We start from the raw sequence: 23,981 nt of genomic DNA on the forward strand, positions 1-23,981 counted from the left end.
TCTCTCTCTCTCTGTCTGTCTGTCTGTCTCTCTCTCTGTCTCTCTGTCTGTCTGTCTCTCTCTGTCTCTCTCTGTCTCTCTCTCTCTCTCTCTCTCTCTCTCTCTCTCTCTCTCTCTGTGCGTATCCAGGCGTGTTTGCGCACATCATTCGCTCTGAGAGCCTTGATCGCGTCGCTGAGTATCTCTCGCGCAACGCCACCATGTTCCAGATCAAACCGGACAACGAGCTCGTGTGGCCGATGCCGGTCCGCCTCTTCCCATACGACTAGCGCCCGCCTGTGTGTGTGTGTGTGTGTGTGTGTGTGTGCGTGTGTGTGTGTGTGTGTGCGTGTGTGTGTGTGTGTGTGTGTGGATGTGTGTGTGTGTGTGTGATTGGTTTGCTTTTGCGCCTCGTCTGCAGCGCACACAAACACCCTCAGCTCTTTCCTCTGCGTGCCTTCGTTCATGTCCATGACTTCACTCCCCCCCCCCCAGCTGCGCACGTTATGCGCCTGCTTTTCCTGTCCCCTGTCCTGCCCCATAAGTAAACAACCACAGCCGCAATGTGCACCCGTCCTATTGCGTCTTTCTCCCGCCATTTTGTGTTTGCAGACCGAACGAGCAGAGCCATGTATGTACATCATTAGGCTGGCAAGGGCATGCGATGAGTTGATAGTGTGTGGGTGTGCATGGGCTGTGTATGGGGTTGTTGGGTGTACATGGGGTTTGGGGTGGAGGGGTGGAAGGCCTGGAGGCGTAAAGGGGCAATGGTTGTGGGATGGATAGCTCCAGACATGGTGTTGGGGCTGACTGCCAGTGTGGGTGCGGGTGTGGGTGCGGGTGTGGGTGTGTGGTTGGGCCTGCCCACAACACCACTGCCACAAAAATCGAGAAATCAACGATGACCGTACCAACACTTTCAGACTTTCAGCATGAGTAGCAGCACATCGCTTGTGTTGTCAATCAGTTTGTATTTCTTGTGACAAGACACAAACAAAGAAGCTCAGGAACACACACACACACACACACACACACACACACACACACACACACACACACACACACACACACACACACACACACAACTGGACAGGCGGGAAAACAAACAACCCAGCGTTACGAGTGAGGGGCAAAGAAAGCAACAGAACGAGACAAAGTGCAGGGAAAAGACATCGGTATGAAGACGGGAGACAAGCACACGATGCACGACCAAGTGACCGCTGTTCTCAAGACAGTGTGGCTCTTGCAGTGGGTCATGGGCGGTGTGCACAATCACCCTGACCAGAGCACCACAGACCCAACAGGCAGCCAAGAAACCCACCAATGCGTACTGGCATGAATCCATGACTGAACAGCGATCGTGCATGCACATGTGCCTGTTGCTCGTGTCAGAAAACCAGAGAGCTACCAAAGAAAACGCCTGGAATGAATGGGACAGACGTGCTGATACAGAAAAGCAAGAGATGCATGTAGGCGACAATGAAAAAAACGTAAAGCCAATCGACAATAACACTATAACACGAGCAGGATCATGAAACACAAGATATACGAAAATTCAACATACATCGCATACTGTCTGTGGAATGGAATCACACACAGAGAAAACACAGAATCGCGCTGATACTACATCAAGCCACCCAAACAAACACCATATACACCACATGAACACCGCACGCGTGTGAGTTCAATGACGTGATGAAACTGTGAAGCACCAAACACAACAAGGAAGAAAGCGGCGTAGAGGGAGGCGTGAAGGCCATGACGTGCATACTATCAGAGAGTGCACTCCGCACTTCTTCAGGGCGCACACGCAGGCTCAGAACACGACTTGGAAAAGCCATACGCAAGGGCTACGACGGAAAGTCAATGGAAGAAGAAAACATTTAATGCTGCCATTAGGAGAAAGCATGTGTCTCTGCGCGCACCAGGTTCCCAGCTGATGCCAGTCCGTTCGGTCAATCAAGTAAGTCTCGGTCAATGAGTCATTGAGTCATTGAGTCAGTCATTCATTTCCTGTGTGCGCACCAGCAGACACAGCTGTCTTGTCTTGATGATCTAGCATGTCCGTGTCAACATGGCTCGTCCTGCCGTTTGAACACTTGTCCTTGCCGTTGCCCACCGCGCTGTCTTTGGCATTAATCTCATCAGCACGCCCTGTGGTCCTCGCATCTGAGCTCGTGGCCAGCGTCGTGGTCGTCGTCATCGTTGCTGCCACCATCTTCTTCTGCGCTGCCGCCGACTCAACACCGTCACTGCTGCCACCGCTACTGCTGATGCTGTCGCGAGCACCGTGCCCATCGTTGTTGGTGTTGGTGTTGGTGTCATCGCGGCGGCGGCGGTCGAGGCGGTTGCTCTTCTTCATCTTGACGGCTCCGTTGTGGGTCTTTGCCGGTGGTCCGCCGTTCACGCGAGTTCCGGGTGGGGATGCTGGAGACGCCTTGCGCTTCGCGTTTATTGATGTTGGTGCTGTTGCCGCTACTGTTGTTGGCGACTCGCCGCCGCTGTTTGTGGTGTCGTTGCCATTTACAGCCTCTGCAGGCGAAACGTGGCTGTCGTGGCTTGTGGTTCCATTTGTGGTTCCGTTTGTGGTTCCGTTTGTGGTTCCGTTTGTGGTTCCGTTTGTGGTTCCGTTTGTGCGACGTGCCTGCGCGTGCGCTTCTTTCCTTCCACTGTGTTTCTGCTTTCCATTTTCGCTATGCAATGCTGCTGGTGCTGCCACCGCTTTCTTTGCCTTCCTGCTGCCGCCAAGACCACCACCGTTCATCGCCTTTGCCTTGTTGTTGCTGGTGCTGCTGGTGCTTTTCGTGTTGGCGTTGGTGCCGGTGTTGTCATTCATGCTGCGGTCGTCGCTGGCGTCTTTGGTATCGCGGGCCATTGCGCGTCGCTGTTTTTGCTGTTTCTGCTTTGCGCGGTCCTGTGGGTGCTGCTGCCCGTTATCCTTGGGTGCGTCCAGTGCCCATGTGCTGCTGCTTTCGCTTGTGGGTGTCCCCTCACGCCTTGCCTTCTTGCTTGCAGGCAAGTCCATACTCCCGTCGTGTTCGGTCCCATGCACGAAATCCGGCTCAAGGCGCGCCTGTCGCCGCTGCAGCACTGTTGTTCACGATAGCGTAAAGTGGTGGGGGAGTAGTAGGGAAAAGGGTTCAGGGGAACGAAGCGATGAGGGGATTGTGGGGTGGTGAGCGAAAGGGAGTAGGATGGCGGGAGGAGGAGGAGGAGGAGGAGGAGGAGGAGGAGGAGGAGGAGGAGGAGGAGGAGGCCGCGAGCAATGCGGAGATGCAGCGAGTGAAGCAAGCAAACAAGCAAGCGATGGACACAAATGTGAAACCACAACAGTGAGGCAACGCGTAAGCATCGCAATCGACGGTTTCGGGTTGAAAGCGAACGTACGGTTGTCAATCAGCTCTGGTGCTTCCCGTGCAATGGCCAGTGTGCGGCATTGGGTGCAGCGCTCATCTAAGTGTGCGTGTGTGTCAAAAAAGGAAGAGAGCGGGTGTGTGTATATGTTTGTTTGTTTGTTTGTTTTTGTTTGTTTGTTTGTTTGTTTGTTTGTTTGTTTGTGTGCATGCGGGGCCAGGTGAGATGATGGATGCAGGCGTCGAAGCAGAGAGGGTGCACACGGTCCAACGCATGTGGGGCAAGAATAGAATGCCAAGTGCACAGCACTGACTTGGTGGTCGGAGGTGGCTGTAGTGGTACGGCTCGCATTGATTGTTGCGCGTGCACCCACGCGGAAGTGCCCGAAGCGCAGCAAGGAATTCGTCGACGGTTGCGTGCTGACCTTTGATCTTGCACACCTTTGTGATGTCATTGTACACACCGCCATAGCAAGTGGAGCAAATCCTGGCATGCGTGTGTGCGAGGAAGTTGGTGGATGAGCGGCGAGATCGGGCAGAAGAAAACCTGGACACGCACACACATGTAACACATGTGTAACACACATGTAACACACACACATATACACACAAGCGCGCGCACACACACACACACATGGATGGACACATGTGGAGAAGAAAACACAACTGCCTGACGCACTTTGAGCGGGTGTGTCGGCCTGGGCCGGCGCAGATTGGGCACGGCGGTCGCGGCTTCTTCCCGCGCTTGGTGGTCGCATACGGACGCACCCCACCAAGGGTGCCACCACCACCACCACCACCACCAGCAACACCACCAGCAACAGCAGCAGCAGCAGCAGTGGTGCCCTGGAGCCCCAATGTCGCGCCGGGCGTGGATGCGTCGTGGGGTAGGCCCGTCTGCGACAGCTGCGCCAGGGCGGCGGCTGCTGCACTGGGGCCCATGGCGTTTGCAATGTGCGCCATGTGTGCTGAGCCCCCTGCATAGGCCGGCCAGCCACCCATGTTGTACGGCATACCCGGTACCATATAGGCCGACATTGGCATGGGCATGGGGTAGGGCATGTCCTGGGGAGGGCCGGGGGCTGACGCTGAGGTGGTGGCTGTTGTGGGTGCCCCTAGGCTCGTTGCCTGGCTAGTCGTGGCGTTTGGAGCAGAACCAGGCGTTAGCGCCGATGAAGGCGCGACGGTGATAGACGAGGTCGATGCTGGCGTTGGTGTGTCTGCAGACGGTTGTTGGCCTTGTTGGGCCTGGAGCTGCCTCCAGTACATCATCTGCTGCAGTGCAGCCATGTGCGACATGAGTGCGTGCGACTGGCTGGGCAACATGCCGCTGAGCAGCTGGGGCTGCACAGGAATGGCCGATGGCGATGCTGACACGGCGCATGATGGCGGAGTAGAGACGGCGCCCCCTGCCAACTGCGGCTGGGAGGGCATGGGGATGCCCACCTGGGTCTGTGCTGATGCGCTCTGCGGCGTGGGCTTTGGAATTGATGGTGTCGATTGCTGCTGGTGCATGGCGGCAAAGTGGCGTGAGAGGTGGGGCAGCACCCCTGTCTGCAGTGCCTCCATTGTCTGCCCTTCTGAAAACGCGTATGCACCGGGAGAAAACAACGCCTGTTGCGAGTGCTGTGCTTGCTGCTGTTGTTGTGGGCCGGAGCGTCCTTGGTCTTGACTGTGCTGCTGCTGCTGCTGCTGTTGTTGCTGTCGCATCTGCTGCAAGTGTAGGAGGAGTTGTTCGTTGTTCAAGGGGACCATCATGTGGGGCGCTGTTGGCGGTTGCTGTGCTTGCATGAACGCTGCTGTGCCGGGAGGGAGCTGTCGTGGCTGTTGCTGCTGCTGCTGCTGCTGTTGTTGTTGTTGTTGTTGTTGTTGCGCTGCTTGCGCGTGTGCTTGGTGTTGCGTCCAATCCATGCTGCTTTGTTGCTGTTGAACCAAAGTCAGCGCTCTGTTGTGTGTGCGTGCGCGTATGGTATGCATTTGCGTGCGTAGGCAATGGTGTACGGTTTGATCCATGTTGGTTGAGAGGTAGGGTTTGTGAGGGAGCAGGAAGAGAGAGGAGAAGCAGCAAGAGGAGGAGGAGGAGGAGTAGTAGTAGTAGTAAGTGAAGGAATAGGAAGAGGGGGATGGGAAGGCAAGGAAAGTAGGCTCCACACACACACACACACACACACACACACACACACGCACACACACACACACACGCACACACGCACACACACACACACACACACACACACACACACACACACACACACAATACAAGCAGAAAGGGTGCTGACCTGTCTTTTGACGTTGACTTGTATGGGATAGGTTTGGTTTGCGAGCAAAAGGCAATTGCGTGGGGGTTCTGCGTGGGGTGTAAAGGCACATGATATTGTTCGTGAACAATCCACCAAGGCAACCAAACGGCAAGAACACCCCACCGACCAACCAACCAACCAACCGACCAACCAACCAACCAACCAACCAACGACCACCACCGACATCATTAGTCACCCACACAACCATCTCAACACCAGCAACTTTGTTGGAGTCCACAAGCAAGTCTATCTCCCCCTTGGTCCATTGCCAGGACGAACACGCACCGAGATCGGGCGAGCGTTGTTTTGCTGGCGGTTTGTGGTTGTTGTGGGTGTGGTGAAAACGCACGCCGGAAGAGAGAGAAAGAGCGCGCGCTCGAGCGAGGGGCTTGCTGCGCTGTTGGCGTTGTTCTGTTGTTGTTGTTGTTCTGTTGTGATAGCTGGCTGTCGGTTGCTTTGATGGTGCGAGGGTGGTCCCGAAAGAGAGAATGGATGGATGGAGAACGGAAAAGGCAGCTGACAACAGCCAATGCACGAAGTGAGCCAAAAGGGAAAAAAAATGTAGGGCGAGCTTGCGAGGGGAAACCAGCGAAACGGCAGCAACAGCTCCTTGACCCCCGTAAGTCATGCGTCCTGCACGCCCTCTAATTTTCTGTCGAAAGTTGGAGGGAATGGGGGCACGCCACAGCTTTGCGGGCAAACACAGCAAAACCGTTTCTGGCCACGTCACGCACATGTTTTCGATTAAATTTTGCGATCGGGGTCAACCAGAACATTTAAGCGCATCAGCAGCAAGGCGTACGCGTTTCAAAGGCCGGCAACGCAACAGTACGCCACCGAAGCTACGCGACCAGACACGTGAGGTTGAGACGCGTGTGGCGCAGCCGTGCGAGTTGTGTGCGTGTAACGGCAGCCGTTGCTTGCGTTTGCGTGCGTTGGTTGTGGCGTTGGCGTCGTTGACATTGGGCTGTGTGGGAATTGTGTGCACTTCGAGCCGGCCACGTCACATCACAAGCAAAACAAGACAGGAAACAAAAAAGCGGCACATACATGAGGCAAGGAACGTTCTTGAAGTGCGCACGACAAAATTTGTCGGAACTTGCCAGCAGAACTGACTTTTGCGGTGAGTTGTGCGTGTTTGGGTGTGCGTTTGAAGCGGTGCGTGTGTATGTGTGATGCATGCAAACAACAAGGGGGAACAAAGCGGTTCTTTCACCTGCTTGCGACACTCCCACACTACACCATGCATTGCTCGAGCTTTGGCGTTTATTCCTCTTGTGCCACTGACGTCACCGCCTGCGCTGGTTGCCACAAAGGGCCAGCATAGACGGTCATGGTCTTAAGCTTGCGGTTGAGGTAGTTGTGTTCCACCTCAAACGCGGTCGCAACAACGTCACAAGCGCCCGTCTCACCCACTGCCGCGCCAGCGGCCTGCACCGGCTGCTTGCAGAGCGCAATGAGGTCATCGAGGGACGTGTTGCGGGGAAGGAACATGGCCACGTTCTGCGTGACGCTGCGAGCCGCCGTCACCATGCGCTGGAAGTTGGGCTCCATCCACGCCAGCCGGTACTCGCGGTGCTGCAGGTAGTCTGGCCCACCCCATGGCGGGCTCAGGAACACAACGTCAATCTCCATGCGCGCACGCAGCCGCGGCAGCACCTCAAAGAAGTCGCCCGTGATAAACTCAATCTTGTCCTCAACGCCATAGATCCGGGCATTGTGCCTTTGAGATGCGCGCGCGCGCGCGCGCGCGCGTGTGTGTGTGTGGGGTGGGGGGTGCAGTGGTGGGCGCACGTGTGCGTACGAGGTAGAAGTTGGAGCGCCGGTCTCAGATTCCACCTGAAACAATATATACCGAGGCTAGGTTTTCCTTCTTGAAGATGTTAACATTGGAAATTTTAAGTGCTACTGGGCCCCGGCCGTTGTTCTGATTGTCAGCCCATTCCAGTGTAATTGGGACAACTTAATGGATGAGTCGCAAAACTTTGCTTCAACTACGGTGCCGTATCCTGGTTCGGTTGTCGTGCATTGTCAAATCTCGTTAGGGCACAGACAATCATAGGGGGGGTCTGAGGTAAAAGTACAGGTGAATTGAGGCGGAGCACAGGCGGGGTGAAGGAGAGGGAGGAGGACGAGAAGGAGGGCGAGGAGGAGGAGGACGAGAGGAGGAGGAGGACGAGACAAGGAGAAGCAGACACCATCATACACCATTCACACACACACACACACACAGACAGACACCACGCACACGCACATACACAGACACACAGACACAGACACACACAGACACACACACGCACATACGCACCGGCAGTAGTTGATTTTGTTTGGGTCAATGTCAATGGCAATGACGCGATCGCAGGTGCGGGCAAACTGGATGGCACTGCCACCCACGCCACAGAACCCATCCACCAGCACCTTGCAGCGGCAGCGCTGAGCATGGTGGCGGGCAATGCGCTCGGGGGTCACCGAGTACCAGCTCTCCTCGTCCAACAACACACCCCGGTCAAACCGCGAGAAGAGGCGAAACCGCTGCATCCAGTACTTGAGCACCGTCTCGTTCTTTCCAGCTGCGCCCGTGGCCGCATGCACCTGCGTCGCCAACTGCACCGCAGCACGTGCTTCGGCTTCACCTAACGCCTCCTCATCCTCCGCCTCACTGTTGTCGCTGTCGCTAGTGTTGGTGTTGTCGCTGTCGCTAGTGCTGGTGTTGTCGCTGTCGCTAGCGCTGGTGTTGTCGTTGGTCCTCTCCAATGCATCATTCTCGTCGCTCCCACCACCACCGGTCTCAGCCTGCTCCTCCTGCTCATCTTCGTTCTCCTTCTCCTCTCCTTCGCCATCATCCTCCTCCTCCTCCTCCTCCTCCTCCCCATCATCATCATCATCATCATCATCATCATCATCATCATCATCATCATCATCATCATCATCATCATCATCATCACCACTCCCACCGTCATCGCCGCCGTTGCCCTGTGCTGAGACGGCTTCTGTGCGAGTTCCAACAGTCGCCGCTTGGTCCTCTTCACGATAAACATCCTGCACGTCGTCCAGGTCATGAAACACAATGTGCACTCCTTTGGCCGTCGTGGACGGTTGCATGGACGCCACAAACCCAAGGTCGCGGTACATGTCTCGCACCTCCGCCCACGTTTCTTCAGGCACCTGCAACTCACCATCACCATCACCATCACCACACCCCTCCTCCCCCTCCAATTCCTGCTGCGGTCCATCACTGTCGTCTGTACGCCTCTGTTCGTTCTCGCCCGCTTGTCCATCTGCAACACCACCTTCCGCTTTCGTCCTGCCCTCCACCTCTGACTGGCGCTGTTGCTCCCGCTGCTGCTGCCGCTTCGCTTTGAGTCGCCGCAGCCTCGCTGCGTCCTGGGGAAACGCTTGCTGCCACCGCCACTGCCAATAGAAGCGAAAGTACCGCCAGAACTGCTGCTTGTATGCCCGCAACCACGAGCACTTGTCTTGCGCCATGCGCGCGAGCCACGCGTGCCGCGCTTCCCACAAAGACACATCTTCCATTGTGGTGGTGGCGTCGACGGTGGATGCTGCGACGAGGGCATCCACGTGCTGCAACATCGCCTTGTCGTACATGCCTGCCCAGTACTGTCGCCACTCGGCCGCGCTCTCGTTCGCAATCAGCCGCCAGTCCGAGCACACATCCCGCAGCACAGGGCACGCCCTCCTGTTTCGCGTGCACGCACGCGTGTGAGTGTGAATGTTTGCGCGTGCGTGATGGGAGTCGGGTGCAAGGTGTACGAAGAACACGAACACACATGGTGAATAGCTTGTGTGTGTGTGTATGTGTGTGTGTGTGTGTGTGTGTGTGTGTGTGTGTGTGTGTGTGTGTGTGTGTGTGTGTGTGTGTGTAGTGCTGGGTTTGTCGCACGAAGCGATACCAATGTGATCGGTGGTGTTCAGTGCAGCAGCCTTACTTCTGCTGGAGCTTGGGCTTCTTTCGCCTTGGCTCACCGTCGCTTGCACCCTGGGCGCGATCTGTGTTCTGCCACGGGTGAGTGATCGTGTGTTGTGTGGTGCGCGTTGTGTGTCGTGAGGGACGAGGAGGTGAGCGGGCAATGACGTGCCAGTGGCCAGCACCGCAGGCGCGCAGCAACACGGACTTGCACATCAGCGCAACACACCGTAAATGCAACAGGAAGTCCCATGGCGAGCATCAGCTTTGCCTCCTCATCCTCGTCGACCTCCGCCGCCTCTTTATGCTCCTCTTCATGCTCTGCGACTTGGGGCACAGCGCTGTGATGGCTTGTTTCCTTCTCGGCAAGTGCAGCGCTTGTGGGGCTGGCTGTTGCAGCCTCGCCTGCATCCGCGCCCATATTCGCTGCGCCCGTGTCGTGTCTGCCGTTGTCATCGTCTTGGGCGAGCTCCTGCCTCTTGTGGAGGTGCTTCCGGCGGCGCTGCAGCTTCTTCATCTTGCGCTTGTACCGCCGACTCACCAGCGATCCAGTGTCTCTGTTCGTGGTGGTGGCGATCGACAGGGCGTCAAAAGACGTGCAGCCATAGCGGCAATCACTCGAGTTGGACACAGAAGGCATGATGCCAGTGATGGTGCCCAAATGACACCACACACACACACACACACACACACACACACACACACACACACACACACACATCACATCGTATCGCACTGGCTGGGGCAGACGTACAAGAGGATGGAGCGTGACAGCGTGCATGTGGTGTGCCAGTCTGTGTCCTTCCACCAATAGATGGCGGTTGCCAGATGTTTGTGCGGGACTTCGTTGGGGTTCTCTTCGCATTCACTCTCCACCTCTGTCGTCACCACCTCCACCTCCGTGGTCTCAACGACAGCTTCACTCTCCTCACGACCACACCACCTGCCAGTGAGCTGCGAGGCCTGCGCTTCCTCCATTCACGCCCGTCCCGCAGATGTGGAATGTGAGATGTGATGTGATGATAATGTTTGCTTTGCGTTCTTGACCAACACGTGTCTTTCTTCGATGTTGATGATGATGATGGTGATGAATGGTGTTCATGTGTCTAGACGTGGAAAGTGGATGAACAGAGTCGTCATGTCATGTAATAACGTCACACAGGCGTGGTGCAAAGCAGCCAGCGTATCACTTGCGCTCAACAAGCCCCAGGTCCAGCAGCGAGTGGGCGGTGGCCACAAACGACTCCTTGCCACCAATGAACGACACGCCAAGCTCCTTCTTGATGCGGTCATTCGCAAACACCACCCGCTGCACGATGTGTATGGCGGGGGGGGGGAGAGTAAGCAGCATGAAAGGGGAAGATGTGCGCAGCGAGAAACCACACACACACACACACACACACACACACACACACACACACACACACACACACACACACACACACACACACACGCACGCACACACACACACACACACACACATCCACACACATCCACATGCACGCACCCTGCCAAGGTTCTGGCGGCAAAAGTGGAGGGTGACGCGCTTGTCAAAGAGAGCGGTGATGTACATGAGGAAGTTGGGCAGGCGCCGGGTCGGAAACACGTACTGTACATGGGGATGTGTGTGTATATGTGTGTGCGTGCGTGTAAGGAAGCCGACGAATGTATTGTCGCTTAACCCCAAATTGGTTCAAGAGAGATGCAAAGCAGAGACGAGAATGACGAGCACCACACACACACACACACACACACACACACACACACACACACACACACACACACACACACACACACACACACACACACACACACACACACACACACACACACACACACACACACCTGTGGAAGGTCTTCCTTGCAGAGGGTGGATATTTCTTGCATGGAGTATGTGTTCTCCACACACACAAACCGCCCTGCACAACATCACACCACGTGCGCGCATGTGAGCAGATAGCAGAAACGGAGAATTAACACAAAACAGAGACATGCAGGTTGGCAAACGCAAACACAGGTACACAGGCACAGGCACAGGCACAGGCACAGGCACATACATACACACATACATACATTCATACACACACATATACATACACACACATACATACATACATACATACATACATACATACATACATACATACATACATACATACATACATACATACATACATACATACATACATACATACGCACATACACACATACATTCATTCATACATACACACACGCGCGCGACAAAGCACCTGTGGCATCCGACTCCATGGCTTGAATGTGCGCCGTTGCAACATCCCGCACATCCACCGATGGGAAACTCAGCTGTGGAACCATGGGAAACTTGCCCGTCTGCACATACACGTGCATGTGTCAAGTGAATGCGTTGATATTGGCCAATGAAGAGCCTCCGCAACAAGGATGGCCACACGCGCGCGTGCTTCGTATTTTGCAAGTCAAGCATAACCAACGCACACACTCACGGGCACACACACAGACACATGAACACACTTGCTCACTCGCGCGCGCGCACAGGCACACAACCACACAGACACACACAAACACAGACACACACATGAACATACACATAGACACAGACACAGACACACAGACACACACACACACACACCCTCAAACACACCATGAGGTCTGCGATGATCTGCGGACTGCTTGTGAGGTGGTGTGGGGCGAGCAACGGGCCGTAGATGGCACCCGGGTTGATAAATGCAATCTGAAACGTTTCGTCGTCGGACAAATCGTCCACAAACTGCTGCGCACGCACTTCGCTCAGGTACTTGGAGTGTTGGTAGGGGTCGCGTGCCGGATCTGCACTGTCGTTGTAGTCGTCTTCCGTGTACACGTGGCCAGGCGGGCGCTGTGTGTTCTGTGGGTGAGGGAAACGAGAAGTAGTGAATGAAGTGGGTGTGAGGTCATGTGGCCGGAAAAAGGTGCAGGAACGGGCGTTCGTAGATGCACCACCAAGCACACAAACATGAACACTCTTGAAGAAGACACAAACATGGAGCGAGGAAAGAGACACTTGAAACGAGATACATGAACAGTCACACACACACACATGCCCACGCACACACACACACATGCCCACGCACACACACACACACACACACACACACACACACACACACACACACACACGCGCGCGCGCGCGCGCGCACACACACACGCACGCACGCACGCACCTCGATGGCGGCAACAGAGGATGTCACCACGACCTTCTTCAGCTGACCTTCCTTGGCATACTTGCGGCACGAGGTGAGGACGTTCACCATACCGTTAACGTTGCGGTCGACAATCTCACGCTGCGGATCTAACGGCCAAACCAAAGGAACCACACAATACAGCGCACAACAAGCAAGCTGTAAGTGTTGAAGCAAGCGGGTCAAACGTGTGCGTCAACAGCACATGGTCGAGGCGGCGAAGATAAAGAGATAGAGAGAGGAAGGGCAGGGACAGACAGAGTCAAACAAAAACAAAGAATAAGAGGGGAGAGGGAGAGAAGGAGAGATAGAGACATCAAGTAAGCAAGGAAGCGAGGAGGCAAGCAAGCAAGCAAGCAAACAAATACAAGCAAGCGAGCAAGCACGCAAACAAATATAAGCAAGCAAGCAAATAGACACAACTGGGGCCAAACCTCGAGCTGTGAGAGCGACGCTTGCCGCTGTGTGAATGACATAGGTGGCATCCTTGAAAGCAGCGTCGAAGGACCCTTCATTATCCAGGTCACCGGCAAACAACTGCACCCGGTGCTCGTCGTCCCCTTGCACCATGTCCTTCAAGAACTGCACCTTGTCTGTGTTGCTTGGGTCGCGCACAACAGCATGCACGGTGTACCCCTTTTCCAGCAACTGCTTCACGCACGTGGATCCAACAAACCCGGATGCGCCGGTCACTGCAACCACGACATCTGTGGGCACCGACGACGCCGATACGGCTGTCGTTGCCTCTGCAGCTCCCTGCTGCGCATACACAGACAGGCATATGGTTGCGTTGCATCTAAGTGTTGTCGCAGGCAGCCACACTCGTCAAACAAGGCGCATTCGACAGGCGAAGGCGAGGTGCAGGACGCCACCACCACCACAACAACAGCAACCCATCATGACAACAGCAGGTCGTCGCACCTCACTCATCGTCGCTGTGTTTGCTGAAAATCAGCGGGAAACATTCACCAAAGCTCCAAACTTCAAGCGCAGAATCACATCGCATCCACACACACACACACACACACACACACACACACACACACACACACACACACACACACACACACACACACACACACACACACACACACACACGCACACACATACACACACACACACACACACTCTCTCTCTCTCTTTCTGTCTCTGTGTGTGTCTCTCTCCCTCAAACACACACACATCAACACGAAGATGGGCGGGGGAAGTAGTCGGCAGTTGGACGAGCTAGATGTCGCCATCTTCAACTTGAAACAGACCAGCGAAAGCTTTCGAGAACGTGCAACGGGCGCCATCGACATGATGTCCAACAGAGTGAGTGTGTGTCTGTGTGTGTGTGTGTGTGTATGTGTGTGTGTATGTGTGTGTGTAAACGTGAGTGGCGGCGGCCTTCAGGTTTTGTGTTTTGTTTGTCACACTCTCTCACATCCTTCTGGTCGCGCCCTTGCTTCATTCAGTTGGACGATTTGGAGAAGCGGGTGACGCTGCTGGTGCGCCAGGTCCGGGGTGATCCAATGGAGACAGATGACAGCACGAGCAAATACGCCGACGCATTACGTACGTTGGCAAGGTCAACTATGTCATCTCTCTTTGCCAGCAGTGGCAATGTGCCAATGCTTGACTGGATCTACAACAGCTGAAACCCACGCCTTGCACTGCGTGCCCTCCGCCTACATTCCACCACCACATGCTACTCAATGCTCTTTTGTGTGTTGGGCGTGTGTTGTTACATACTTCTCCTTCCTGACTGCTTTGCTCGCTCCTCACTCCCTCTCCTCACTCCCTCTCTTCTTTGCACCTCGTCCGTCCGCATTGTACCTCCACTACTTCGCGGCTCATCAAACGCAGATCAGCTGACGTCGCACGACGATGTACTGCAGTCAGCCATGTACGAGGCGCAGGGCATGCGCTACAACAGCACCCGCTCGCAGCACCACCCGCACCACCACAACGGCGCGCAGCAGCAGCCGGAGGCGGCGGAGGACGCGGAGGACTACCAGTTCTTCCGCAAGGACAGCTTCCGCGTGGAGATCTTCTCCAAGCGGCACGATGTCACGCTGCGGCGCGAGCCGACAGAGTCGTTTGGGCTGACCATTGTGGCGGCGCAGTCTGCCTCGCGCAGCGGCAACCCTGTCAAGGACCACGCCATCTTCATCAAGGCAATCAAGCCGGGCGCCGTTGCGGACAGGGACGGGAGGTTACGCCCGCACGACCGCGTGCTCGCCATCAACGGCATCGACGTTTCCCGTGCAACACACGAGCAGGTGATGGGCCTGGTGTCTGCGTCGGGGCGGGAGGTGACGCTGACGGTGGCGGCGCTGGTGAAGGTGAAGCGCCGGCGGAAACCAAACGACGCAAAGGCATCAAGGCGGTGATGCTGCTCCTACTGCTGATGATGATGATGATGGTGATGGTGGTGGTGGTGAGAGGTAGGGGATGTATTGGAAAGAGGAGGCCGGTGCTCGTGGATGGACGGATCAAGGAACACCGTTGCACGCGTGCATGTGTGTCGCGTGAACATGCGTGTATTTGCATGGGTGCATATGTCAATCGTTGCATTCTGCCACAGCACATGCACGTGCTTGTGCAACTGGTGCCTTCACCTCATGTGTATTTTCAACGCAAGAGCCGCTGTTCAGCCTTGGCGGGCGCGTGTGCATGTGCATGTGTGCGCGTGCATGTGCTTTTGTGTGACAACTTTGCTGTACATGTGTTGGTAGGAACAGCTCCAGGCCACATTGGTTTGAGGCGATCACCATGGACGGCTGTCAACTGTTATATTGCCAGTCAGTGGTTGAAATTAAATTGCACAACAAATGAAAAGGGCGTCATGTCGCCATCACAGTGTCACTCGCATCCGTCACATCATGTTACACCACGGAGTTAGCGTAACGCACAGCACACGGCCACCACAAACCACATCCCTAACACCAGTCCCCAAATGGACCCCAGCCAACATTCCTGCTGCTGCTGCTATTGCTGCTGTTGCTGCTGTTGCTGCTGTTGCTGCTGTTGCTGCTGTGCTTCGTCGTGGTGGCCGTTTGCAGCAGTGCCCGTCTGCTTGGTCGGGATGATGGGTCGTCCAAGCGTGTCCTCGGTCTTGGTCCACAAATCGCGTCGCAGCTGCTGGTCGCGCACCGCTGCGTGCGGCTCGGCCGTGACGCAATTCGCAAAGTAGTCGCCTGCATGCACACCAGCACCGCCGTGCGGTGAGGGTGAATGGCGGTGGGGGTGAATTGGAGGGAGGGTGGGAGGTGAGGTGCTCGCGCAAGTTGTGGCAGCAACGTCACTCTCTCGTACAGATCGACACAGACAAGTGGGCAAGTGGATACGCACACACAGCCAGCCAACCAGCCAACCAGCCAACCAGCCAGACGGGCAGATAGATAGGCAGACAGGCAGGCAGGCAAGCACGCACACGACTTAAGCAAACTTGAGCGCAAGCAATGGCAACAGCAGAAGCACCTCCAAATCGCTTGTCCAGGGCCGGGTCTGTTGCCACGTGCACGGTTGTGTCGGAACCTGTGTGGGAGTCCATCATGACAAGACTCGCCAGGTTCTTGTACGCCCACACAACAACAGGCGGCAGCGACCGCGCCACATCCGTCACAACCGTCCCAGGATGCACCGCAAACACCTGCATGCATGTGCGATTGGTTGTACGTGTGTGTGTATGGCATGAGATGGAGTCGGGCTTCCTTGAAGCAACAGCAGCAACTGCACACAAGGACGACAACTCACACACAAACACACGCGCGCGCGCGCGCACACACACACATGCACGCACACGTACACATACAAGACGGCTGTGTACCTTAATGTGGGCGTATTGTGGCTGTTTTGCCAGCCTGTTCTGGAGCTCCTTTGTCATCATCACTTGGTACAGTTTGCTGCGTCCATATGCCTTGAGTGGGCTGTGATCACGCTCGCTCTGCCAGTCATCAAGTGCTGGCTGCACAAACTTGTGCGCTAACGACGACACATTCACAATCCGCGGCGCCTGCACGACGTTGCCGCCGATGTGTGTGTGTGTGTGTGTATGTGTGAGTGTGTGTGTGCGTGTGTGAGTTGCATGCGTGTACGTGCGTGCGTGTGGATGTGAAGGTGGCCTCAGCACGTGCTGCCAATGCTGACGAGAGACAGAGAGAGACAGACATGCACAGACAGACATACACAGACATACACACACACACACACAGACAGAGACAGACAGACAGAGACAGACAGAGACAGACAGACAGAGAGAGACAGACAGAGACAGACAGACAGAGAGAGACAGACAGAGAGAGAGAGAGAGAGAGATTTCGGCAGTCAAGGTGCAGAAAGCACTTGCCACACGACGAAGACACAGCACGCACCGGCGCCTTGGCGAGCGTGTCGAGGAGAAGCGAGGTAAGCAGTAGCGGGGCAATGTAGTTGATCTTGAAGAAGAGACATGCACGTGCAGGGTGACGAAGCATCAAGTGAGTGGGTGAGAGAGAGTGTGTGTTTGTGTGTGTGTGTGTGTGTGAATGTGTATGTATTTGTGTGTGCATGTGTGTGTATAAATGTATGTATGTGTGTGTTGGTTTGTGTGTGTGTGTATGTGTGAACAGCATCAGTGAAATTGGAGGCCACCAAGCTGCAGCGAAGCAAGATAGCACGGCATACATGTTGGCCTGTATTCTTGCAAGGTTCAAATCACCTGGAAATGAATCTCAAAGTCATCGTCTGTGGTTTGATACTGCGAGATAGGTGATGTTGTGCGTGAACAGATGTGTGAGCCAGCGCAACCACTCCACACCACGCAACAGCTTCACAGCTGTGCGCGCTGCATTCCCTGACCAAACATCGGCATACGCACGACAACGTGGAACAGAACCACCAGTGAAGAAGTTGCAAAAACCCACGCGGAAAATGTATACACACCTCTGACACCATGTCGAAGAGGCCTGCGTTGTGGATGAGGCAGTCAATGTGGTCTGTGCGTTGCTTGAGCTGCTCTGCAAACTCTCTGACGGAGGCCATGCTGCCCAGATCCAGGTACAAGACGTCTCCAACGATGCCAGGGTGCTCCTGTGCCCACTCCTGCAAGAGGGCCTCTGCCTTCTTTGTGTTTCTGCACGCCATGATCACGCGGCCTCCACTGAGCAGCAGCCGCTTTGCTGTTTCCAGCCCGATTCCGCTCGTGCTTCCTGTCACCACATACACCTTCACCCCACGTCCACAAGCAAAACAACAAGTGTGTGTGTGTGAAGATGGGCTAGTGAGAGGGAGGGACAGGTTGAAACCATAAGGGACCTTTGTGCTCCAATACCACTCACTGTGCTCAGGTTGACATGCACAAACGCAAAGGCACACGTGCAATACACACACACACACACGCGCGCGCGCGCGATGCACACATGACGCACCTTTCCCTTGACGGCAGCGTTTGCTGCGGGCAGCTGGCGGGGGTGATAGACCAAGGCCATCACCCGTCCAAACAAAACCTCCATCAACACCTCAAACATGATGCTGCGACGTGGTGGCTGCGAAGTGTGCTCCGTCGTGTGTGTGTGTTCTTCTGCCCTTTTGCTCTTGCGTGGTTTTCGTTTCCTTACAGATGATTCGATGCACACAAGCAACACCTGCTGCTGACAACACCACGCCGCTGCGCTGTCCGGAAAACTCGCCACTGGCGCGCGCGCCAAGACAACGACGGCAAACCAAAAAGCCGCCGAACCAGGAAAAAGGCGGGGAACACCACCAGACACACACACCACGAGCACACACAGCACGCACAACACAGCACCCGCCCGCTTTATCTATTGAGGCCACAGAGTCGGCAGTCATTTGTTTTTGTTTGCTGCGGCTCAAGCCAGAAAGAATCCCACCACATATCAAGCCCATGCGTAGTAGTGGCTTGGCGCCCCTCCTCCCTCTCTTTCTTCTCTGTCCATCGTCAGGCTTGTGAGTGTGGCTTCTGTCGAGTAGACAACATCATTATTATCACATTCATCGATCGTGCAACTGGATCGTGCCTTCTTCAGACATTCCCCCCCTCCTCCGCTTCAGCGCATCTTTGCTTCCCCCTTCTTCATCCCAGCAGTGGACACGGGTGTACTGGTACACTATCGACCATAGCCACCATCATGACCCAGATGAAGCCGACCACCAAACCAAGGCGCCGAAGCATCAGAGAGGTGAGCGCGCCCACGCCGGCCTGGTGTTGCCGCACAGACACAATAGGGGGGGGGGGAGAGTGTGTGTGTGTGTGTGAACATAACACATGTGCGCGCCTGTCGACAAGTTCGTGTTGTTGCCACGCGAGTAGTCGCGGAGGTGGCGCCATCCAACTGCTGGATACTTTGTGGGCGCCATCATCTCTCTCTCTCTCTCTCTCTCTCCCTCTCTCCCTCTCTCCCTCTGTGACCACAATAACACATTCGCGCGTGCTCGTGTACGGCCCTGCGCGCGCTTTCTCATTTCCGCAATCGACTCTCTCTTCCCCATCTTGTTCAGGTGTTTGAGGCACGTCTTGGACGAAGCAGAACCACCGGCAGAAGAGCTAGCACAGGCAGCCACACCGGTCGCAGCAGCGATGGCGCGGACCACAACAACAACAGCCCCACCACCAACAACACTACCACCACCACCACCAACAACAACAACAACGACACCATCAACAACGGCGTAACGAGGAGTGCAAGAAGAAGTACAAGCGACAGGAGTGATCGGCTAGGCATCGACAGGAATTGGCGCCAACCAGGCCCTCCCACAACCATAACCACCAGCACCAGCACCAGCACCACAGGAAGAGCAACAGGCGTGCCAACAGCAGCAGCAGCAGCTGCTGCTGCTACAGAAAACACACAAGCTGCATTGGCAACAACCCGGGCCTTGACAACCGAAGAAGGGGACTTGACCCCGAAACGTGCGCACATGTCTGTGTCTGCACTCTCCAGTCGGCCACGTCCACCGGCTCTCGCGCTTGTGCCGCTGGAGTTGACAACGCCGCGCCACAAGGTCCAGGCACGCATGCACCCCTTGCCCGGTTTGGGTGACAGCAGGCTCGCTGCGTCTCCTGCAAGTACACCAGCAACCACCCCAACACTAGGATCAGCTACCCCAGCAACCGTAACAGCAACAGAAGCAACAGTCGAAGCATCATCGGCAGTCGCATCATCAGCTTCATCGTCTTCAACGTCGACAGCAGCAGGAGCAGCAACAGCAACACCAGGCGCACGCTCGCAACACCACAAGATCACTGTCCGTATGGCTGATGCGTCCTTGCTCACCCGGCGCATGCGGTACAAGCGCAGCGTCAGCCTGGGCGATGTTCCGCTCGCCAGAGCACAGACACCAAAGCCCCTCTCGCTGCAGAACAAGCCTGGCCGTGTGACAAAGGCAAGCAGCGTCAGCACGGCCCAAGCTGCACCATCGCAGGTTTCGGGTGCCTCATTCAAGCCGTCGTCCTCCAATCCCGCCACTGCCGCCACGACAGCCGCCGCTGCCAGCACGTCAGCAGGCAACCGCAGCGTGTTCTTTCCAACACCATCACCGTCTTCGACCTCGTCGCCGTCTGCATCTCTATTGCCGTTTCCACTCAAGCAAGCGCCTTCGGCATCGTCCCATCGATCAACCACAACTCACACAGCAACCTTGTACCCGGTGGCCATCAAATTTCCTGAAGCCCAACAATGTGTGATTGGTGTTGTTGATTGGTTTTGCTGCGTCGCATACTTGGTGTGGTCGCGTCGGCACGTGTGTCTTCTACTTGTCGATATTTAGTGTACTGTGTCTCGTGGGCGCACTGGTATTGCTCACTCGCTGCTGTTGGCTTTGCATGTGTTGTGTGTGTGTGTGTGCATCCATGTGTGTGTGTATCCATGTGTGTGCATGTGCTGCAGACTATCGTGTGCTTGAGCAACGACTGGCCTCGTGCGAGGTGTCGATCAATGCTCTCAAGATGCAGCCTTGCATGCCTCCGCGCCTCCGCGCACGCGTGTTCCACTGGCTCGCCGATGTCTGCGATCGCGCGCGCATGACCCTCGACACACTCTTCTTCGCCATCACCTACTTTGACACCTACTGCTCAGGTGCGTGCTGTGTGTGTGTGTGTGTGTGTGTGTGTGTGTGTGTGTGTGTGTGTGTGTGTGTGTGTGTGTGTGTGTGTGGGCTGTTGGTGCACTTGTTGCTCACGCCTCACACGCCATTCCTGCTGCACGCGAATGTGCATGTGTTCAGTGCGCCATGGTGCCGTGACGGTCGCCAACATGCAGCTGCTGGCCTGCGCCTGCCTGCGCCTTGCCGCCAAGATTGAGGTGCGATTTCTGTCGCAGTGGTATTACCACTGCGCATGCTCGCTACACCCTCCCGGGGGGGGGAGAGAGAGAGAGTGTGTGTGTGTGTGTGTGTGTGTTTGTGTGACAGTGAAGAGCACTCATCAACACGGTGTCAAACGTGCGCACTCACGTATCCATGCGCTTGCATTTGTACACACATACACTCAAACAAACACATACACATACACTCACACTCACACACGTGCGTCAAATAGGAGACGCGTGTGCCGTCGCTGCGTCTGCTATCGCGCCTGACAGATGGCGCCTGTCAGCCAACGGGCATTGCGCAATTTGAGCTTGACCTTGCTGCGGTGTTGAAATGGCGTTTGATCCGCAGCACCCCGCTGCACTGGACCCGTTTCTTCATTGGCGTGGCCCTCGGTGACCCTTCCACGCTAGTGGGCAGCGCCCCGAGCTGTGTCGACCCGGCCTGGCTCTTCCGCTCCTGCCAGGTAGAGGGTGTGGGTGTGTGGGTGTGTGAAGGTGTGTGTGTGTGTGTGTGTGAAGGCAGGTGTGAACGTGTGTGCATGTGTGTACATACACATGCGTGTGAACCAGAGGGAATGGCATCGGTTCTTCCCTTCTCACCTCTTCCACCTCCACCTCCGACTGCTGCGCGATACGTGAACAGGTGCTGCAGCTGGCCATGTCCGATGCGTGGGCGCTGCGCTTTGATGCGCGCCAGATGGCCGCCGCCGCCGTCCTCCTCTCCGCCACCCGCCCCATCGACATCCTCGCCGTCACAGGTAGAGAGAGAGAGAGAGAGTGTGTGTGTGTGTGTGTGTGTGTGTGTGTGTGCCTGTGTGTGTGTGTGCCTGTGTGTATGTGTGTATGTGTGTATGTGTGTATGTGTGTGTGTGTGTCGATATCACCTCGCACCGTCGCCCTCATCACTCATGCTCGCATCATGCCCGCACGCTGCACATGATACCCTTCCTTGCTTGTGCACGGTTGCAGGGCTTGACAAGTGCGCCTTGAGGACGTGTTTGCGCTGGATGCACTGCTTTGCACGTGTCATCAGTGAACAGGAGGCGTTTCCTTCCACCCTCACCCGCGTCCTGGTGCGACACCGCAATCCCCGCACATGCTCACTGGTCTCCGTGTTGCGCACTGTGCGCATGTGTGCACTCTGTGTGTGTGCGTGCGTGTGTGTGTGTGTGTGTGTGCGTGTGTGTGCGTGTGTGCGTGCGTGCGTGTGTGCGTGTGTGCGTGTGTGCGTGTGTGTGTGTGTGTGACACGTGACTGCAAGCCTTTCCCCTCACATGTTTGTGTTTCTGTTGTGCTTGTCAGGATGAGCCAGGGCGCGTGCACTGCGTCACTTGGATCAGCACTGCCACAACCCTCCGCAAGGTGTGCGTGTGTGTGTGTGTGTGTGTGTAAGAGTGGGTGGGTGCAGGGCAAGTAGTGAGCGCTCTGACTCACCTTGTATCACGCCCTCCTTCACACAGGCACAGGCCCTTGTGAAGACTGCGTTTCGGCAAGAGCCGCAGGCTTGTCCGCCCGCCAACAGCAGGGAGCCTGGTCTGCCGACAACCAGCACAGTACTCGTCAGAAGCACGCCTCCAGTCAAGCGCGTCGCTGCGTGCGGTGTTGTTGGCGGTGGGGATGGCGCTGCCAACAGTGCGCTTGACGAAGAGGTGCAGGCTGCTTTCAGCCAACCGGACGCGAGCGAGGAAGGTGTGGGCGTGGCAGCGACAGCATCGGCGGTCTCGACAGCACCTGCGCGCGCCATCGCAGTTGGTTTCTGCCATGATGGAAGCAGTTGTGGGGCAAGTGGCCTCAAGCAACGAGGGGCGCTGGTGAGACAGCGTGCCAGTGCCCTGAGCAGCACAGCGAGCAGCAGCGCCAGCAGCGACAACGAAGGCGATGATGATGAAGACGACGACACGGATGATGACGACGCACTGCTGGTTCGCGCTGCAGGTTCACACTGACGCCAGAATACTGCCCGTCATGTGTGTGTGTGTGTGTGTGTGTCAACGTGTGTGTGTGCGTGTCCTTCCTTGCACATGCATCGCTTTGCACGTGTGCGTGTGTGTGTGTGTGTCTGCGTATGCGCGTGCTCGCCACTTGGCTCCAAGCAAACAATGTCTAACATAAAATAAAGTACAGATCTATTGAACTGAACACGACAACTTGCTGTATTGGGATCAATATGAGAATGATACACGGCTTGTGGCACTCACATCAGTGCGCATACACTCAAGCAGAAAGAAGTTAACGAAGTAACAACAAGGGGTTTATTGTAATTCCGTTACACACACACTGACGGGGGCTCACCTTGATGTCCCCAAGTTCCCCAAAACGCTCATCCCACAAATATAAAGCACAAACGCCGCGCTGAAGAGCACGGGCACAAACACACAAATAGACAAACACACGAACAGACACAGACTCGCAAACAAACCCCCACAAACGCACGCAAAGCATAATAAGCCTTCTCTTCTTCAATCCTATGCGTCTTCTTCAAGGTCGCGGTTGCTTCGTCGCTGCCATGCAGGGGGTTGGCTCGTGTCCTCCAGCATCTTGTCCTTTCGAAAGTACTCCTCCGCCTGTGTTCCGAGAAACCCAATGAGGATGGTCCCTGGCAGCAACAGTACCTTTGTTGCCCGCGTCACTACCACCCGCAGCGGTCCGACGGCCCCCAGCACTCGAATCCACCACATTGTTAGGTGTGTGTATGTGTGTGAGTGTTACGTGTGCGTGTGTGTGTGTGTGTTACGTGTGTGTGTTTGTGAGTGAATGTGTGAGAGAAAGAGACAGAGACAGAGAACGGGAGGGAGAGCGAGAGGGAGAGAGGGAGAGAGGGAGAGAGGGAGAGAGGGAGAGAGGGAGGAGAGGGGGTGCGCGATATTGTGTGTGTGTGTGTGTGTGCGTGTGTGTGTGCAGAGGCAGTCCAGCCA

General features: G+C 55.8%; 7 protein-coding genes across 7 annotated transcripts in view; 3 read left to right on the forward strand and 4 right to left on the reverse strand.

The window, feature by feature from the left end:
* PTSG_03759 (uncharacterized protein) overlaps positions 1–576 on the forward strand; it is a 3,046-nt gene extending 2,470 nt beyond the window's left edge. The window contains exon 8 of the mRNA XM_004995429.1: positions 130–576. Coding sequence (XP_004995486.1) covers positions 130–269 — 140 coding nt within the window. The 3' untranslated portion in view covers positions 270–576. The remainder of the gene's footprint in view (positions 1–129) is intronic.
* Positions 577–1,037: 461 nt separating this feature from the next.
* PTSG_03760 (uncharacterized protein) lies at positions 1,038–6,177 on the reverse strand. Its single transcript, XM_004995430.1, has 6 exons — positions 5,918–6,177; positions 5,612–5,679; positions 4,012–5,277; positions 3,647–3,819; positions 3,367–3,432; positions 1,038–3,069 (listed from the first exon to the last, which is right to left on the reverse strand). The coding sequence occupies exons 3-6, from the start codon at positions 5,241–5,243 to the stop codon at positions 1,982–1,984; spliced, it is 2,559 nt and encodes an 852-aa protein (XP_004995487.1). The 5' UTR covers positions 5,244–5,277; positions 5,612–5,679; positions 5,918–6,177; the 3' UTR covers positions 1,038–1,981.
* A 707-nt stretch (positions 6,178–6,884) lies between these two features.
* PTSG_03761 (Tgs1 protein) lies at positions 6,885–10,632 on the reverse strand. The gene is made up of 5 exons (XM_004995431.1): positions 10,312–10,632; positions 9,787–10,114; positions 9,580–9,647; positions 7,941–9,329; positions 6,885–7,355 (listed from the first exon to the last, which is right to left on the reverse strand). The coding sequence occupies exons 1-5, from the start codon at positions 10,533–10,535 to the stop codon at positions 6,899–6,901; spliced, it is 2,466 nt and encodes an 821-aa protein (XP_004995488.1). The 5' UTR covers positions 10,536–10,632; the 3' UTR covers positions 6,885–6,898.
* A 7-nt stretch (positions 10,633–10,639) lies between these two features.
* On the reverse strand, positions 10,640–13,702 carry PTSG_03762 (dihydroflavonol reductase; the record flags this gene model as incomplete). Its single annotated transcript, XM_004995432.1, has 8 exons — positions 10,640–10,866; positions 11,065–11,166; positions 11,403–11,476; positions 11,807–11,906; positions 12,196–12,438; positions 12,755–12,882; positions 13,207–13,531; positions 13,694–13,702. 8 exons carry the CDS (start codon positions 13,700–13,702, stop codon positions 10,744–10,746), a joined length of 1,104 nt encoding a protein of 367 aa, XP_004995489.1. The 3' UTR covers positions 10,640–10,743.
* Positions 13,703–13,827: 125 nt separating this feature from the next.
* Positions 13,828–15,419, forward strand: PTSG_03763 (uncharacterized protein). The gene is made up of 3 exons (XM_004995433.1): positions 13,828–14,086; positions 14,230–14,329; positions 14,621–15,419. Exons 1-3 carry the CDS (start codon positions 13,967–13,969, stop codon positions 15,145–15,147), a joined length of 747 nt encoding a protein of 248 aa, XP_004995490.1. The 5' UTR covers positions 13,828–13,966; the 3' UTR covers positions 15,148–15,419.
* A 76-nt stretch (positions 15,420–15,495) lies between these two features.
* PTSG_03764 (retinol dehydrogenase 11) lies at positions 15,496–18,321 on the reverse strand. The gene is made up of 7 exons (XM_004995434.1): positions 18,166–18,321; positions 17,681–17,962; positions 17,457–17,495; positions 17,131–17,193; positions 16,587–16,772; positions 16,238–16,409; positions 15,496–15,954 (listed from the first exon to the last, which is right to left on the reverse strand). The coding sequence occupies exons 1-7, from the start codon at positions 18,262–18,264 to the stop codon at positions 15,746–15,748; spliced, it is 1,050 nt and encodes a 349-aa protein (XP_004995491.1). The 5' UTR covers positions 18,265–18,321; the 3' UTR covers positions 15,496–15,745.
* Positions 18,322–18,476: 155 nt separating this feature from the next.
* PTSG_03765 (uncharacterized protein) lies at positions 18,477–23,201 on the forward strand. Its single transcript, XM_004995435.1, has 9 exons — positions 18,477–18,936; positions 19,256–20,435; positions 20,644–20,832; positions 20,981–21,057; positions 21,294–21,530; positions 21,710–21,824; positions 22,036–22,139; positions 22,369–22,428; positions 22,527–23,201. The coding sequence occupies exons 1-9, from the start codon at positions 18,886–18,888 to the stop codon at positions 23,010–23,012; spliced, it is 2,499 nt and encodes an 832-aa protein (XP_004995492.1). The 5' UTR covers positions 18,477–18,885; the 3' UTR covers positions 23,013–23,201.
* Positions 23,202–23,981: the final 780 nt, after the last annotated feature.

This window comes from Salpingoeca rosetta, assembly GCF_000188695.1.
Source record: "Salpingoeca rosetta unplaced genomic scaffold supercont1.8, whole genome shotgun sequence".
In the NCBI taxonomy this organism is placed as follows: Eukaryota; class Choanoflagellata; order Craspedida; family Salpingoecidae; genus Salpingoeca; species Salpingoeca rosetta.

Bases quoted from the DNA above. Each gene is read 5' to 3' on its own strand.
- PTSG_03764 (XM_004995434.1), bottom strand. From the start codon at position 18,264: ATGTTTGAGGTGTTGATGGAGGTTTTGTTTGGACGGGTGATGGCCTTG. The intron at 16,773-17,130 runs GTGCGTGCTGTG...AACGTCGTGCAG, and splicing joins ACACGCTCGCCAAGGCGCCG to GCGCCGCGGATTGTGAATGT. The intron at 15,955-16,237 runs GTGCTTCTGCTG...GTGTGCATGCAG, and splicing joins CCTGGACAAGCGATTTGGAG to GCGACTACTTTGCGAATTGC.
- PTSG_03760 (XM_004995430.1), bottom strand. From the start codon at position 5,243: ATGGATTGGACGCAACACCAAGCACACGCGCAAGCAGCGCAACAACAA. The intron at 3,433-3,646 runs GTCAGTGCTGTG...ACGCACACTTAG, and splicing joins CAGCCACCTCCGACCACCAA to ATGAGCGCTGCACCCAATGC. The intron at 3,070-3,366 runs GTACGTTCGCTT...CGTGAACAACAG, and splicing joins ACCAGAGCTGATTGACAACC to TGCTGCAGCGGCGACAGGCG.
- PTSG_03761 (XM_004995431.1), bottom strand. From the start codon at position 10,535: ATGGAGGAAGCGCAGGCCTCGCAGCTCACTGGCAGGTGGTGTGGTCGT. The intron at 9,648-9,786 runs GTGTGTTGCGCT...CACCCGTGGCAG, and splicing joins GACTTCCTGTTGCATTTACG to AACACAGATCGCGCCCAGGG. The intron at 7,356-7,940 runs GTGCGTATGTGC...CGCATCTCAAAG, and splicing joins AACAAAATCAACTACTGCCG to GCACAATGCCCGGATCTATG.
- PTSG_03763 (XM_004995433.1), top strand. From the start codon at position 13,967: ATGGGCGGGGGAAGTAGTCGGCAGTTGGACGAGCTAGATGTCGCCATC. The intron at 14,087-14,229 runs GTGAGTGTGTGT...TGCTTCATTCAG, and splicing joins TCGACATGATGTCCAACAGA to TTGGACGATTTGGAGAAGCG. The intron at 14,330-14,620 runs GTACGTTGGCAA...CATCAAACGCAG, and splicing joins CAAATACGCCGACGCATTAC to ATCAGCTGACGTCGCACGAC.
- PTSG_03765 (XM_004995435.1), top strand. From the start codon at position 18,886: ATGACCCAGATGAAGCCGACCACCAAACCAAGGCGCCGAAGCATCAGA. The intron at 21,825-22,035 runs GTAGAGAGAGAG...GCACGGTTGCAG, and splicing joins CGACATCCTCGCCGTCACAG to GGCTTGACAAGTGCGCCTTG. The intron at 22,140-22,368 runs GTGCGACACCGC...TGTGCTTGTCAG, and splicing joins CCACCCTCACCCGCGTCCTG to GATGAGCCAGGGCGCGTGCA.